Source organism: Larimichthys crocea, chromosome VIII, assembly GCF_000972845.2.
Source record: "Larimichthys crocea isolate SSNF chromosome VIII, L_crocea_2.0, whole genome shotgun sequence".
NCBI lineage: Eukaryota > Metazoa > Chordata > Actinopteri > Sciaenidae > Larimichthys > Larimichthys crocea.
In genome coordinates this window covers 5,261,240-5,274,959 of record NC_040018.1, presented here as the reverse complement: position 1 = coordinate 5,274,959, position 13,720 = coordinate 5,261,240, and the positions used below count along the sequence as shown (strand labels likewise).

General features: G+C 39.9%; 1 protein-coding gene across 1 annotated transcript; it reads left to right on the top strand.

Moving 5' to 3' along the window:
- The first annotated feature begins 2,238 nt into the window (after positions 1 to 2,238).
- Positions 2,239 to 13,224, top strand: pamr1a (peptidase domain containing associated with muscle regeneration 1a). Its single transcript, XM_019273415.2, has 11 exons — positions 2,239 to 2,586; positions 4,431 to 4,592; positions 4,865 to 4,990; positions 6,308 to 6,422; positions 6,959 to 7,176; positions 8,555 to 8,746; positions 8,856 to 9,062; positions 9,366 to 9,432; positions 9,543 to 9,799; positions 11,307 to 11,641; positions 12,284 to 13,224. The coding sequence occupies exons 1-11, from the start codon at positions 2,481 to 2,483 to the stop codon at positions 12,851 to 12,853; spliced, it is 2,355 nt and encodes a 784-aa protein (XP_019128960.1). The 5' UTR covers positions 2,239 to 2,480; the 3' UTR covers positions 12,854 to 13,224.
- Positions 13,225 to 13,720: the final 496 nt, after the last annotated feature.

Sequence of the window (13,720 nt, the reverse complement as noted above, 5' to 3'; positions counted from 1 at the left end):
TTTTCCTTCCTTCCTTCCGTAATTTTGTTGTTTTTTCCTTACTTCCTTCCTTCCTTCCTTCGGTAATTTTTTTCCTTCCTTCCCTCCTTCCTTTCGTCGTTTTTTTCTTCCTTCCTGTCGTAGTTTTTTTCTTCCTTCCTTCCTTCCTTCCTTCCTTCCTTCGTCGTTTTTTCCTTCCTTCATTTTGTTGTTTTTTCCTTACTTCCTTCTTGTCTGTCGTTTTTTTCCTTCCTTACTTCCTTCCTTCCTTTCGTCGTTTCTTTCCTTCCTTCCCTTCTTCCCTTGTCGTTTTTTTCCTTCCTTCCTTTCTTCCCTTGTTTTTTTCCTTTCTTCCCTTGTTTTTTTTAATATTTTTAAATAAATAAAGAAGGTAACAGCATCATTACTGTCATTATCTATACATTCAGTTCAATAAGGCATTTCAATAAAATGACAAAAAATAGGATGTAAGCATCAGTCACCTTCCATTTTGGTTAAAGCAGGCATTTATTGAAGTCTCATTGATCCACAAATACCTGGAAAAACTGAAGAACCAAAGTCTGTTAAAGTATCTGTTGAAGTGAGTGAGACGACAAATTTTCCTACTGTACGTTTCTAGCAATAAATGATTTCTGTAGCTTGACATTTGTGGCCACAATCGCAGTTTTACAAATTTATTTTTTTTCTCTTCACTCACTGTAGCTCTTGAAAATTCTCGCAATACACACCCATTCATTTTTTTTTGCGTGGTTTTTGGTGATTTTTGGCAAAACTCTTAGAAAAGTCATAGCCATCGATTCCCGGCCGAGCCGGTCGTTTTGATACCCGTTTTGTGTATGTGCGACAAAAACTCTGGGAGGAGAAGCGAACTGGAAAAAACACGGAAGAAATGGAAGACGAAGAATAAGCCCGAGAGGTTTTAAAGAGTGTGCTCTTTCAGGCACACTCAATTAGATCGTCCATGCCTTCTTAAATAACTGGCAGAAGAGGTGGGGTGTAGATTAATTGAATTAACGCTTAGTTTTGTTACACACTTCATTCAAAGTTGACAGAAACAGAATCTCTTGGTCAGTCTTTCCACTGTTCCAACAATAACCAACTCTGGTTTCATCCAAATAGAGCATAAATGCACAGAGTCTGTGAAAATTATTCTGGCTCTACACTGTATTGCTGCCTCTATGATGCCCCTCTCAGTCCTCACCTACATTGGCCTCTTCTGTCCTGGCTATGTGTTCGTCGTCTCTAGTGTCAGAATCCAGTGGAACCGCCGAAAAATACTCTGGCTCTACACGGTGTTTTTCGAGGACAGATCATTAAATTGGCGAACCAAAGTAAAAACAACTGGCAATGAACCAATCACCCCAGTGGTAATTTGTTGTTATAGTGCACAGGGAATGTAGCAATACTTTATATTACTGTTACTGCTAAAAGTAATACTCTAACACATTACCATATCTGATAGAAGTCCTATTATGAAGATCTTCTGCCCTCTATTGACCAGAAGTCTATAAATGAAGCTTTAAAAGAAAAGTCTGCAGTGCTCAAGATCCAGGGCATGTCAACGAGAGAATTAAACTTTATCATCACTGTATCAACTTTTCATGAGCTATAAAACAGGCCTTGCTTGTGGCAGTTCATTCTTCAGGTAACAGTAGGTAAAGGGTTCACTCGTGTAGGCGAAGAGGTTGGAAAAAATGTCTCAACTCCAGTCTCTACCTGTGTGCTTACAGCTATCAAAACTCCACTCAAAGTAAAATCTTAGGTAATGGAAAAGCAACCTTGGTCATGAAATGGGCTGTGACGATCCTGTCAGCCTCATTGCTCCTGGCTAATCTATGGAGACTGACATCATAAACATTTCATGGGGAGGACATCTGTTGTCTCTCTTCCAAGGAGTTGTGAAACTGTCATGACAGCTGGTGTATGATGAAGTGTCAGTAAACACATTCGGGCTTTATACACCTGCTGATGTGCCTATTTTTTTAAGACTTTTGAAGTATGTTGAAAAAAAAAATAATGATTTTTAATATCTAACTTGCAGCTTCAGAGAGATTCACTTCTGTTGTTTCCTTGACATTTCTCTTTGACAGATGGAAATTTCTTTTCCACTGGACTTCTTTCATCACTCCTCACTGTTTTCCTCATTAGCATGTCTTCATTCCCTCAAATGCACTTTCCACTCTCTTTGCCAGCAACTGTTTTTCCCCTGTTGCCATTCAGCAGTCAGCACTCACTCTGGACTCTTAGCTGCAGCAGAGAAACAGGAACCAGTTGTAGATCTAACACTGATTAGAGCTGAACAAAGCAAATACATGCTTTCACAAAATAACATGGAAGGAATGGGTTAAAGGATCTCTGTCCATTATGCTCAGATGGGAGATCATCATCCATAGCTACGTCATATTTTTCAGCAGACAGGAACATCTGTACATAACACTGGGCTTGCGCTACTTTCTTGGGACTTCTTGGGAACTTGTATTGTTTTGAGGTTTGCAGCCAACATGCTGACTTTTCTCATAAGGAAAGTGCCCATGCCCACTCTTCTGAACCCCAAACTCTACTACCTCCTCCTAAATCTCTCTTTTTGTGCAACAGCTTGGCCACGTGGTAAGTAAAAGACATTTATTGCAGTTTTGATTGACTGTTGTTCGCACTATATGCAGTGCTGGAGGGTCTTTATATCACACAGCCTCTCCTTTGTGAAAGTCTTACAAACTTTAAACAAGAAATAAGAAAATTGACTAACTGTAAAGTTATTTCATGATGATGAGTCACTTCTGCAGCTGGGACTTCTCAATTCGGGCTCCAGACTCTATGTGCCTTGCGGAAATAAAAATAACATAACCTCTCCTGCCATGGCTGCTATAGAGCCTTTTCCTTTACCAATTTCTGTAGACATTGGGCAGAGTAGTGAGGATTTTACATTACATTAGCACAGAATACATTGATGGATGGAATTAAACATGTGATGATGAATTTGGCTGTATCTCCTTGTGAGCTACACCCTGAGTTCACTTCCAGCTGCTCTGCTGTTAGTTCATTGTGTTTGAGAAAACAATTACATAATACAGACTACGACCCTATTTCCAAAAAAAGTTGGGTCAGTGGTAACAGAAGGCTGGAAAAATTGTGAAACACCTGGTGGAACATCTGATATTTAATGAGGTTAACTGGCAACATGTTAGTAAGATGAATCAAAAGAAAATCCCAGAGAAGCTGAACCTTTATGGGGAAGTTTAATGTACAATTAAAAAGTATCTCGAGATTTCTTTGTCTACATTAAGATTCAGAGGATCCGAATAAATCTCTGTACACAAGGGACAAGTCCAAAGACCAAAAATACATACTGGATGACCATGATCTTCAGGCTATCAGACGGCACTGCATTGAAAACCAATATGATTCTTCCTAAAAACATTGTCTGTGAACACAGTAGGCTTTTTATTAATGCTGAACAATATATATACAGGTATTGGAACAACCAATGCTGCAAATGATGTCTTTTTTAGGGAATTATGAAACGTAAAATATGACCAAAGAGAAGCAGCTGAAACCAAGAAAGAATGGGAAGACATCCCGCTTTGAAGATTACAGCAAAATCTCTGCAGTTTCTAGTGTTGTAGAGCGTTACAAGTAGAGGATTCCACAAAGTGGTAAACATGAGACTGTCTCAAGTTTTGTTTAAACGTGTTGCTGGCATCAAATCCAAAATAGGACATATCATTTTTCAAAAGCAAACAAAACAAATTCAGTTTCAACATTTGATATGTTGTCTTTGTGCTATGTTTAATTAATTGTGGAGTTCCGATTTAAATTTAATACAGCATGTCAACTTTTGTACAAACAGGATTGTAATATATCTATACTCCTACTATATCTATATTCAAAATGGGGTTTATAAAAAAAACCCTGATATCTTCAGTGAGGTTTGGAACATATTTCAACCCGTCTCGGCATCCCATGCTGCATCAACATGCTGCATCACTTTGGGTCAAAGCGCTCAGGCAGCTTAAGGTCTCAGATTTGGCTCCCAAACAGTACACAGCCCATCTTGCGCTTGATAGCATCATCTGCCACAAAATCACCTGCCAAGACAGATTTCACACCTCAGCAGGTTGTCCAATCATCAAATGTTGTATGTGTGTTGTACAAGGAAGTATGATCTGCATCATCAGATAACAGGGAAATATGCTAGTGGGAAATATTTGCACCTTGGCCACTGCTCAGTACATTTCTATAACCACATGTAGAACCAGAAACGTACTGTAGGGCTAAATCAGTTGTACATTTTTCTATGGATAGAAATGCATAAATGTAAACTCCTTCACTGTAATCTTTTCTATTTTATCTTATCTACCTTCTTAAAGCCTTTAGAAAAGTCAGATGTTTCAATGGGTGTATATTAAGTTTGATACCATCGTCCTTTGTTTTGGTTCCACGCCTTTTTACAGAGGACGACTGCCCCAGCTCTCAGTGGAGTGTCATGTGTCGTCCATGTTGTGAGTACCAACTGATCCAGTGCCGCTGTCCCTCAAAAGGCTCCAGGGTAGGCTACACCGTTCCCTGCTGCCGCAATGCTCTTGATCAGTGTGACCCCTGTATCATTCACCCAGGTACGCTCTCATTGTCACTTTTAAATGTTCTTTTCTATCTGTACTAATCAGGTACAACCAGCTTATATTGTCTCACTGTCATTGTTACCTGCCTAGTTTTCAGCTGCTGCTCTCAGAGGAATAAAATAGTTCTGATCATGCTGATATTTATGATGATATACAGACACCAAGTCTTAGGATCAAGAAATGTTCAGTATATCCCGAGTCTTTGGTCAGTTGCGAAAGTTTTTGATTATTTTTATGTAACTTATTTATTTTTTTGTCCTTGCCAGGCTGCAGTCTGTTTGAGAACTGCAAAACGTGCCACAATGGAACATGGAAAGCCAATGACGACTTCTTTGTCAATGGAAAGTATTGTACAGAGTGTCGCCAAGGCTGGAGTGGTGGGGACTGTAAAAGTGAGTGAGAATGCAGCATTGCTGTAGGGTCTTATCTCAACACGGAATACAGGCTGAATATCCCATATCCCATTGCTAACATGGGAAATCATGGATCACACAGTGCAGAAGTACTCAGTTATAAAGAATAGAGCAGCCGCACTCCATCATGCCCAAGTACTGATGTCTTCTTATATACCATCTATACAACTCTTTGCTGAACGCTGGAGGGTTTTTACTCACTCCTCACCATTATCTAGTTCAGAATCACATGTAAGGCCTTAAATGCAACTGTGAGTCACTGTGTGACTGACATAGCTCTTAACAACTGACAATATGACTTCATGCATTATAAACCTTTTTTTTTAAATATATAAACACTGCTAGGAATGTTTTTAGTAATTGTAAGGTAAAGAAACATATTCCATCACGACAAATTCATCTCTTTAGTATCTATGCCTATGAGCAAATACACAATTTATGGAACAAAGGATTCACAGACTGCAGCATCTAAACATGTAATACAGCATAAGGACACTTGGTGGCGACAATGCTACAACAAATAACAATACTCTAGTTGTAGATCATGTTCACAAGATATTGAAATATTGATCAGATTTATGATCCCGTTTTTCTTTTCTTTTTTTTGAAACATTATTATAAGCTTTGTGCTCCAGCAGGTACCCTTCCCAAATAATTCCCAGATAATAATAAGAAAATCAAATGTGTACTGGTAAAGCCCCACTAACATGATGCTATTTATAGAGGAAAAGCAAACAAGTTTACCTGCTTGCCACTCCTGTTATTCACTCTCATTATATTTTTCCATTCTTTATTTTTTCCAAAGCCCGAGGGAAATTACCACTTGGATGCTATTCTGTCATTTACTGTCAGTTTGACACGCACAAGGGAAGGCATGGAGCCGTTCAGCCACTTCTGTTGTCCTACATAACCTGTTTAGAGTTTGAATACATCCAAGTGGACGCATTCAAATGAAATAATGCATGATTTTAATAATGCTTAGTATTGCACAGACGTGTTTTTGAATTCCAGTATCGAGAACTGACAGAAATCATTGAAATTGAAATGTGTTTTTTTGTTCCTCTGGAAACATGCCAGTGTGAACATCAGCATGATGTTTATTATCATTGTTTTTGAAGTGGCTGTTTGGATCTCATATTTTTTTGGGAGGGGGTGAAATTATTTGCCCTTTTACACATCAGTGGTCTAGTTTATAATGTTCAGTGCTACTGTGATAAACGTTACAAAACATTACTAAAGATTTGATGAGAATGTGAATTTGCAAAGTGAAAGTAATTACAGTTCTCTTGTGGGTAGCATGCGGAGGCGTCATTCAGAGGACTCAGGGTCACATAGCCCTGGAGAGTTACCCAACAAACGCCCGATGTGAGTGGACAGTGCAAGTGGAGAGGGGTAGGAAGATCGAGCTGAGGTGGGTCAATTATTTCAGAGCTTATAAACAGTTATGTCTAAAACACCATTTTTAAAATGACTGGTCTGATTTTGCGGATTATTTGATCTACACAGATGCTGCTTCTTTCACCTTGTGCTATGTTTGAGGCATCTGTGGCATCTCAAAACACACAACCAAAGAATTCAGCTGTATTTTATTCACTGCGGTTAACTTAGAATATCTGGAATTAGTCTCACTGGGTCAGTTCATGTTCTTGAAGCATACAGTTATGGACATTACAAGAAAATGCACGTAGCCAGAATGCTGGAAAATTGCCCACATACTGACTAAAAACTAGTGCAGAAATTACACTCTTTTGGCATCTGCCTCTATGTGCAAGAAGTGACAGAATGTCAAAAAAAAAATAACATACTACTATTATTAGCACAGCTGGCACAGCGTTGATGTTGAGGTGACAGCACAGAGGCTATTCTGCTCCCTGAAGAGAAATCTAGTCTAATGAATTGGATTGAAGAAAATCCATTAAATGCACCTTCTCTTGGGTTTCACTGCAGGTTTTCAGTGCTCAGTCTAGAGTCTGACCATAACTGTCGTTATGACTATGTCGAGGTGCGTGACGGCGACGGTCTGAGCTCCCCTGTGATTGGGCGGTTTTGTGGGGATCAGCTGCCTCCTCCAATAAAAAGCTCTGGGAACCTGTTGCACATCCTGTTCACCTCAGATGGCTACAACAACTTTGATGGATTTGTTCTTACCTATCAGGAGAGTTCAGGCAGGTATAACCATTGTTAGTAATGTGAATGCTGCTTACACATAAATACACACAATATGGATACAAGATAGACAAAATAAAATAAATACTCAAATACAAGTGCTGCACAGTAAATACTCCCATTTAAAAGCTTAACATTGATTTTTGCTGTGCCTGAGTCCAAAGCAGTATTATTGGAATATATTGCATTATGATGTATGGTGTTCCTCTTATTTTGTCTGCATTGTACAAGATGGAATCCAAAAAACTATTAATCTGATATTCTTATTCATGATACACTGTGTGTATTGACTTCAGATACATTTATCCTGAATGCATGATTTCCCTCTATTTTCCCTGTTTTTTTTTTCTTTGCATGCACCATATTTGACCCTGGACATTAATCTTTTATTCTGCTGGTGTGTGTGCAGCCTCCTATAGTGGGCAACGAAGTGAGACGGACAGTCGGTGACACACATTTGTCATCTCTCTCCATTTGCCCTCTTTGAAGCAAATTATGCATCTAACTTGCCTCCTATTTATCTAGTCTTTTCCCTCCCGGACATTAACTAGCAATATTTATATTCCTAGCAATATTTTAGTCAGAAATGGTTTGAGTATATAACTAATTATTTGAGAGAAGAAACGCTGCAAGATCTACCAAAGAGTTATTAGTATGCTCTACAATAAAAAACCTACAACTTGTGGGGTCCTCCAGGGCAGTGTCCTTGGGCCATTAATCTTTTTACTACATACATAAATGATTTAATAGTAGCCTGCTCATATGATTTATGTCTATTTTGTAATACTAATGCGATACGAAAGACAACATTTCAAACAAAAATATGGAAACTATATAGATTCAAGCTAGTAAAAACTGGACACCATTTGGGAAAGCTATCCTTTGTTGGCACTCAAGGAAGACTCAAGATCTTTAGTTAAGAGAATTTAATATCGGCTAAAGGAATACTTTTTAATACTGAGTAATTATTATAAATTAGTTTCAATAATTTGCTTTCATAACATCTAAAATACCAAGCTAAATTTGTCAGACCAAAGTCAGCTCAATTATTGGCTGCGCTTTAGTGCCAGTTTGACAGTGCTTCCACTTTCTGGCGCAGCAGTTCCCCACAACATATCAAAACCTCCCCACACACGTCTGAACTCTCTGGAAATCTCAGAAAAAAAAAAAAAAAAAAAAAACATAATTAGCAAAATTAAGTTAGGTCTAGAAAACTGTAAATTATGCACTCTCAATCTCATCAGGGGTTGCTATAATTATGCTGCACGGGGTAATTCATCTAGTGCTATTCCTTTTGAGGCAAAAATCTAATTTTACATACCACAATAGGACCACAGCAATCAATAGCACAAACAAAATAAGAGAATATCTCCACAGCCATCAAGAATCCAAGGTGTGCACCCCCAGGAGAACCGGTGAATGGATATTTGCAGCCTGTACGTGGCCCAGAGGGGGAGCTTGTTTCTGTAAACTACCGGTGCCATCCACCTTTCACACTGATCGGCTCCCAGCAGAGGATGTGTCTGACTAATGGCACATGGAGTGGTACAGTACCCACATGTGTGAAAGGTACATTTTCACCAGGTGGCTTCTGCTCCTCATTTTTGCTGTTTGTAAGCCATGTAATGCATTTATTGGAGGGTGAGGAGGGGGGGTGTTCCTTTTCTCTCTCAAGCAGATTCTCATATAGGCCAGACAAGCAGAGTCCGGTGTCCCCCTCCACCCAAACTGCTTAATGGTTACCACAGACCTGCTTCTAACACAGCTGGTGGTGCAAAGACCATTGAGTTTTTCTGCAAGAAGTCCTACATTCTGAGTGGAAACCACTTGAATACCTGCTTCACTAATGGATCCTGGAGTAGCAGGCCACCCAAGTGTGTGAGAGGTAGTTGGTTTGATAAACACATTAGGGCTGGGAACACAGCGTTATACACACAAAATAGCCCATTTTTCTACTGTATTACTGTAAGGACAGAACGAAATGTTTCAGGTAGTCTTGTTATATGCTTAGCTAACACCCCATTGGGAAATTTACATTTACATGTCCTTGCATGTGAAAAAAGTAAGCAAGTAGAGCACTGGGATGAATGTGTAGTACACAAGTTAGTTCATTGTAATAGTTTGTAGTTTGAGAGTTTGAGAGTGGTTCTTGTGCACTAATAGTCGCCTGCTTGATTTACTTCTACAGCATGTCGGGAGCCCAGAGTGTCTGACCTTGTGCGACAAAATGTTGTGAAGCCACACCTGATATCAAGGTAGCCACTAAGACACTGTTTCCAATGTTTGCCATTAAAAAATGGCAACAGTATTCCCACATGAAGTTATTTAAACGCAGATAAAACAAACTTCCTTTTGCTTTCCGCAGAGAGAACCCAAGACTCTCCTCCAGGTTCAACATGCACGATTTGCTGTCGGCTGGTTTCATCCCACTTAAGTTGGACAAACAGTCAAAAAAAGATGAGGAGGAGGACTCCTCCGCGGAGCTTCCACGTGGCTTTCACCAAGTCTACACGAGCATCGAGTACAAATGTGCCTCGGCGCTCTACCACAACACAGGAAGCTCCCGCCGCACCTGTATGAAGAGCGGCAGATGGAGTGGACGCCATGTTTCCTGCTCACCAGGTGAGAGAAGTAGCAATATATATATATATATCTTATCTCTATATATATATCATATATAATATATATAATATCTATATAATATATATTATATTATATATATATATATACAGATAACCGTTACTCAATTCTAATGCTAGCCATTGTTAGTAGATATTGATCTGTAGGTTAACTATTAGTAGTTTTCATGTGCCTTGAGTATATAAAGTTTATTTTGTTCTACCATCACCACAGTGGTGCTGTCCAGCAAAAAGTTTATTTTGTTCTACCATCACCACAGTGGTGCTGTCCAGCAAAAGTTACATAAGCCTACTTTGGGTTATTCTATCCATCAATGATCAGTTCAGTCAGCGAAACAAAAAAAAGTTCCCAGGAGTCCAAGATATCTCATGCTGAAAGGTTTATTGAAGCGTGGCCAAGGAGAATGGAGAATTTATCAATACACTTGTCATGGCATGAAGACGCTGTCCTCACTGGCTCGTGCATATGCCCTCAGCATAGTGCCACTACACTATATATATATCACTAAATGGTCATCATTCTACGAACAAGAAAATACGTTGCTCTGACATTGTTATCTGTTACCTGTAGAGGTTTCTAGCTGATGTGCCTATCTGCTGTGTCGAGGGAGTGAGCCAGCCCTATCCTCTGACCTCGGTTACCATAGTAATGATCAGATTGGCGCCGGCGTTCCAAAATGCAAAACCTACAGCTTCTGCGTCTCAAGGAGGGAAGTCAGTGTCCCCATAACAATTTAAGATTTAACAAAATCCCTACAGTGACCTCAATACATATGCTTGACCCTGTATAACCTCCCATATGAGGCTTGCTAGAATAGAAAACTCTTTCAATCAGTCAGCAGGCGCCTATCTGAGCATAAAGACAGGAAAGAATGAGAAACAGTCAGAGTTACGATGCCTAAAGCTTATCTTCAGTTCAATTTTTTTTAAATTTAGTTTTATTCAAGCAGCACCGAGTTATCTCATGACACAGATAGAGCAAGTTTAGACTGTATTCTTTATAATATTTACAGCGACTCAACAATTCTTCTCATCTAACTCTTTCCCAAAAGGTCAAATTAAAAGTCCTCCATCTTATTGTCTCCTCACACAGGTGTGTGTTTTTTACTTATTTTGCCTCATTAGTCTCAGAACTATGTGGTCACATGCAGTCTTGATTGATAGCTCTCTGACCCGTGTATTAGTTTTGTTGCACCTGTTTGGGATAATGTACAGCTATAATTCATATTGGATAGTGAAGTATGGTGTACTAGTTCAATTGCAGCATCGCTCCAAACAACCTAAACCTGAGAGGAAGTCTAATTATAGCCAGAAGAAGTAGAAACACCTGTGTCTGTGTGTTCAGGGCTTTACGTGTCTCTTTTTCTTTGCTTTACCTTGGATTTACCAAGTTTTTAAGCAATATTGTGCATATCTCTTTACTGCCAGTTTGTCATTGAATGACATATTTTAACACAATATCTCCTCCTCTGATTCTCACCTCCCCACAGTTTGTGGCAAACTGGATACCTTCAGCCTACACAACCTCACAGACACTCAGTGGCCGTGGCACGCAGCCATTTATATCCGCTCGCCTCCTGATCACACTGCCAGCACCCACGGGCCACATGGAGCAACCTTGTCTATCCAGCAGGGGGCCTCAGAGGAGTCCACATTCTGGTACCTGGCCTGCAGCGGCGCTCTGCTCACCCAGCGTAGCGTCCTGGTGGCAGCTCAGTGTGTGGTGGACAAGGACAAGCAGCAGACCCTTCACCCAGCACAAGTGAAGGTTGTCATAGGCGTGCAGACATCCACGGATCGGTTGAAAAGCCTGCACCACCTCAGGGTACAACACAGTCTAGTAGTCAGAGAAAATCCATCAAATGTTTTATATTGTTGCTTTTATGAGGGTTATTATGAGTTTGTTGATAACTGTAATCTTCTCCCATGCTAATGTTTTAAGTGTCCAAACCACAAAGTACCATGGAGTCATATAATTTTTAGCATCTCTATATTTGATATCTAGACTTCAAGACATTTAGATGCCAAGGTTAAAAGGCTGCCACCTGCAAATCACAAAATCCCCACGCTTATTAAAGTCTTGGAATAGTTTTACATCTTTTTTTTTATTTCCAGGTCAGGCCGTGTACGAAAGTTTCCCATGACTGCAAATTCTACCAAACAGCAGATGCAGTGATAAAGTATTGAGGAAGGACTCTTCATTAAATAGATATAATCTCTTGGATAGGTTTTTCTGCGTAAATGCTACAGGAAGAAATCCTTTGGCATTTAACTGTGCACTTAAAGCTTTACCGGGATACAACTATATTTGTTTTTGATTCAAAGCATTTTCATATTTCCATGCATATTATCTGATCTTGACAGATAGTCCAAAGCTTGGCAGATCTTAGTGAACAAAAATCAGGCTTCCTCAGGTATTCTAACTTCCATTTTTCAATTCAGTGCTTTTCTCTTTCTGCACCAACAGGTTTCAGACATTTCAGTCCATCCAAATTTCTACTCTGCTCCAGACTCCGACGTGGCTGTGCTCAAGCTGAAAGACAAGGCCAAGATTAGCGAGCGTGCATTGCCGGCGTGTCTACCCAAAGTGCAAGGAGGAGAGGTGACAGCACAGGAGGCTTACACCGCCAGGTGGATTTTACCAAACGATTACAGGCACCCGAACCGCCACACTCCCCTGAGCCAGACCAAACTTGTTCAGCTGGGTGATGCCGCGCAATGTGAAAGAGAATTTGCTCAAGGAGGAGCACGTACGCCGGTGATCAGTGACAATACACTGTGTGTCATTAGGAAACCATCCAGCCTCCAAAGCCCTTGTCTCAGTGTTGTTCCAGGCATCACAGCCGTGCCAGCTGTGTTTTCATCCACAAGTGGTGTCTTGTCGGGTCACGAAGAGAATGAGGAAGCCTCCAGGACAAGCTGGCAGCTTCTTGGTTTGGAGAGTTTCAGCTATATGGAAAAGAACTGCCACCAACAGACTTACACAGTTCAGACTAGGATAGCCAACTTTCGAGACTGGATAGAGAAAAACATGTAGATTTTTTTTCTTAATATCTCATGTAAAGCTGATTTTCAGCGACCTTAATAGTAAATAAATGTCACAGATGGTGGAAATGGTGGAGCAGGAGTATCTGTGTCAATATCATATGAGGTGAGAGTTGTTTTCCCGGCTCCGTACTGTATCTTTTATGTGTGCATGTTATTGTTCTGTATGTGGGCCACCTCCACTTCAAACAACTCAAAGTGAGCTGGCTATGATTCACACCCACGTACTCATGATCTTTGAGTGTTACATTATGTTGTTAGGTGCATTCATCAGAATTCAAGCGATGATGATAATGACTGCTCTTGATTAAATAAAGAAATCATCCAGATGCCATGTCGAGTCTGTGATGATGAACAAACCAACGGAAATCTGTGTTTTCTTAAATGTACTGATTATCTTCAGCTTGATCTAGTCATGCTTAAAACCAGAAATTATTTGACCATCAGCCATCAGCAGACATATTTCTATAGTTTTTTTGTTATTTTCTGCCATATTACTCATGCTTCATTTTGAGTCTGACCTGATTTTGTTGCATTTCTGTCCATGTCACTACAGTGTTTTGTACCCTTTATTTGAAAACTAGGTTTAAATTGCAGGAAATGTTCATATTTAATATGCTAAAGACTTAAAATTATTCATTCAAAAGCCAGTTTTGAATCCAAAAAAAAGTGCTTAAGAGCTGAGCTCCTGCCTCCACTCTACAGTTGCAATTCTGCATCCTGCTAAGTCACTGAATCTCTGCCAGCTCTAAGTCTATGACCTCTGACTGTCCTGGAGATAAACATTTTCCAAGACGTGGAAGTCATTATCCGCGCAGTGAGCCACATATATATGCGCCTCAAGTATCCATATGTTTAT

Coding starts and splice junctions, on each gene's coding strand:
- pamr1a (XM_019273415.2), top strand. CDS start 2,481: ATGCTGACTTTTCTCATAAGGAAAGTGCCCATGCCCACTCTTCTGAAC. Junction 7,177..8,554: donor TACCTATCAGGAGAGTTCAG/GCAGGTATAACC, acceptor ATATCTCCACAG/CCATCAAGAATCCAAGGTGT. Junction 9,433..9,542: donor AAGCCACACCTGATATCAAG/GTAGCCACTAAG, acceptor TGCTTTCCGCAG/AGAGAACCCAAGACTCTCCT.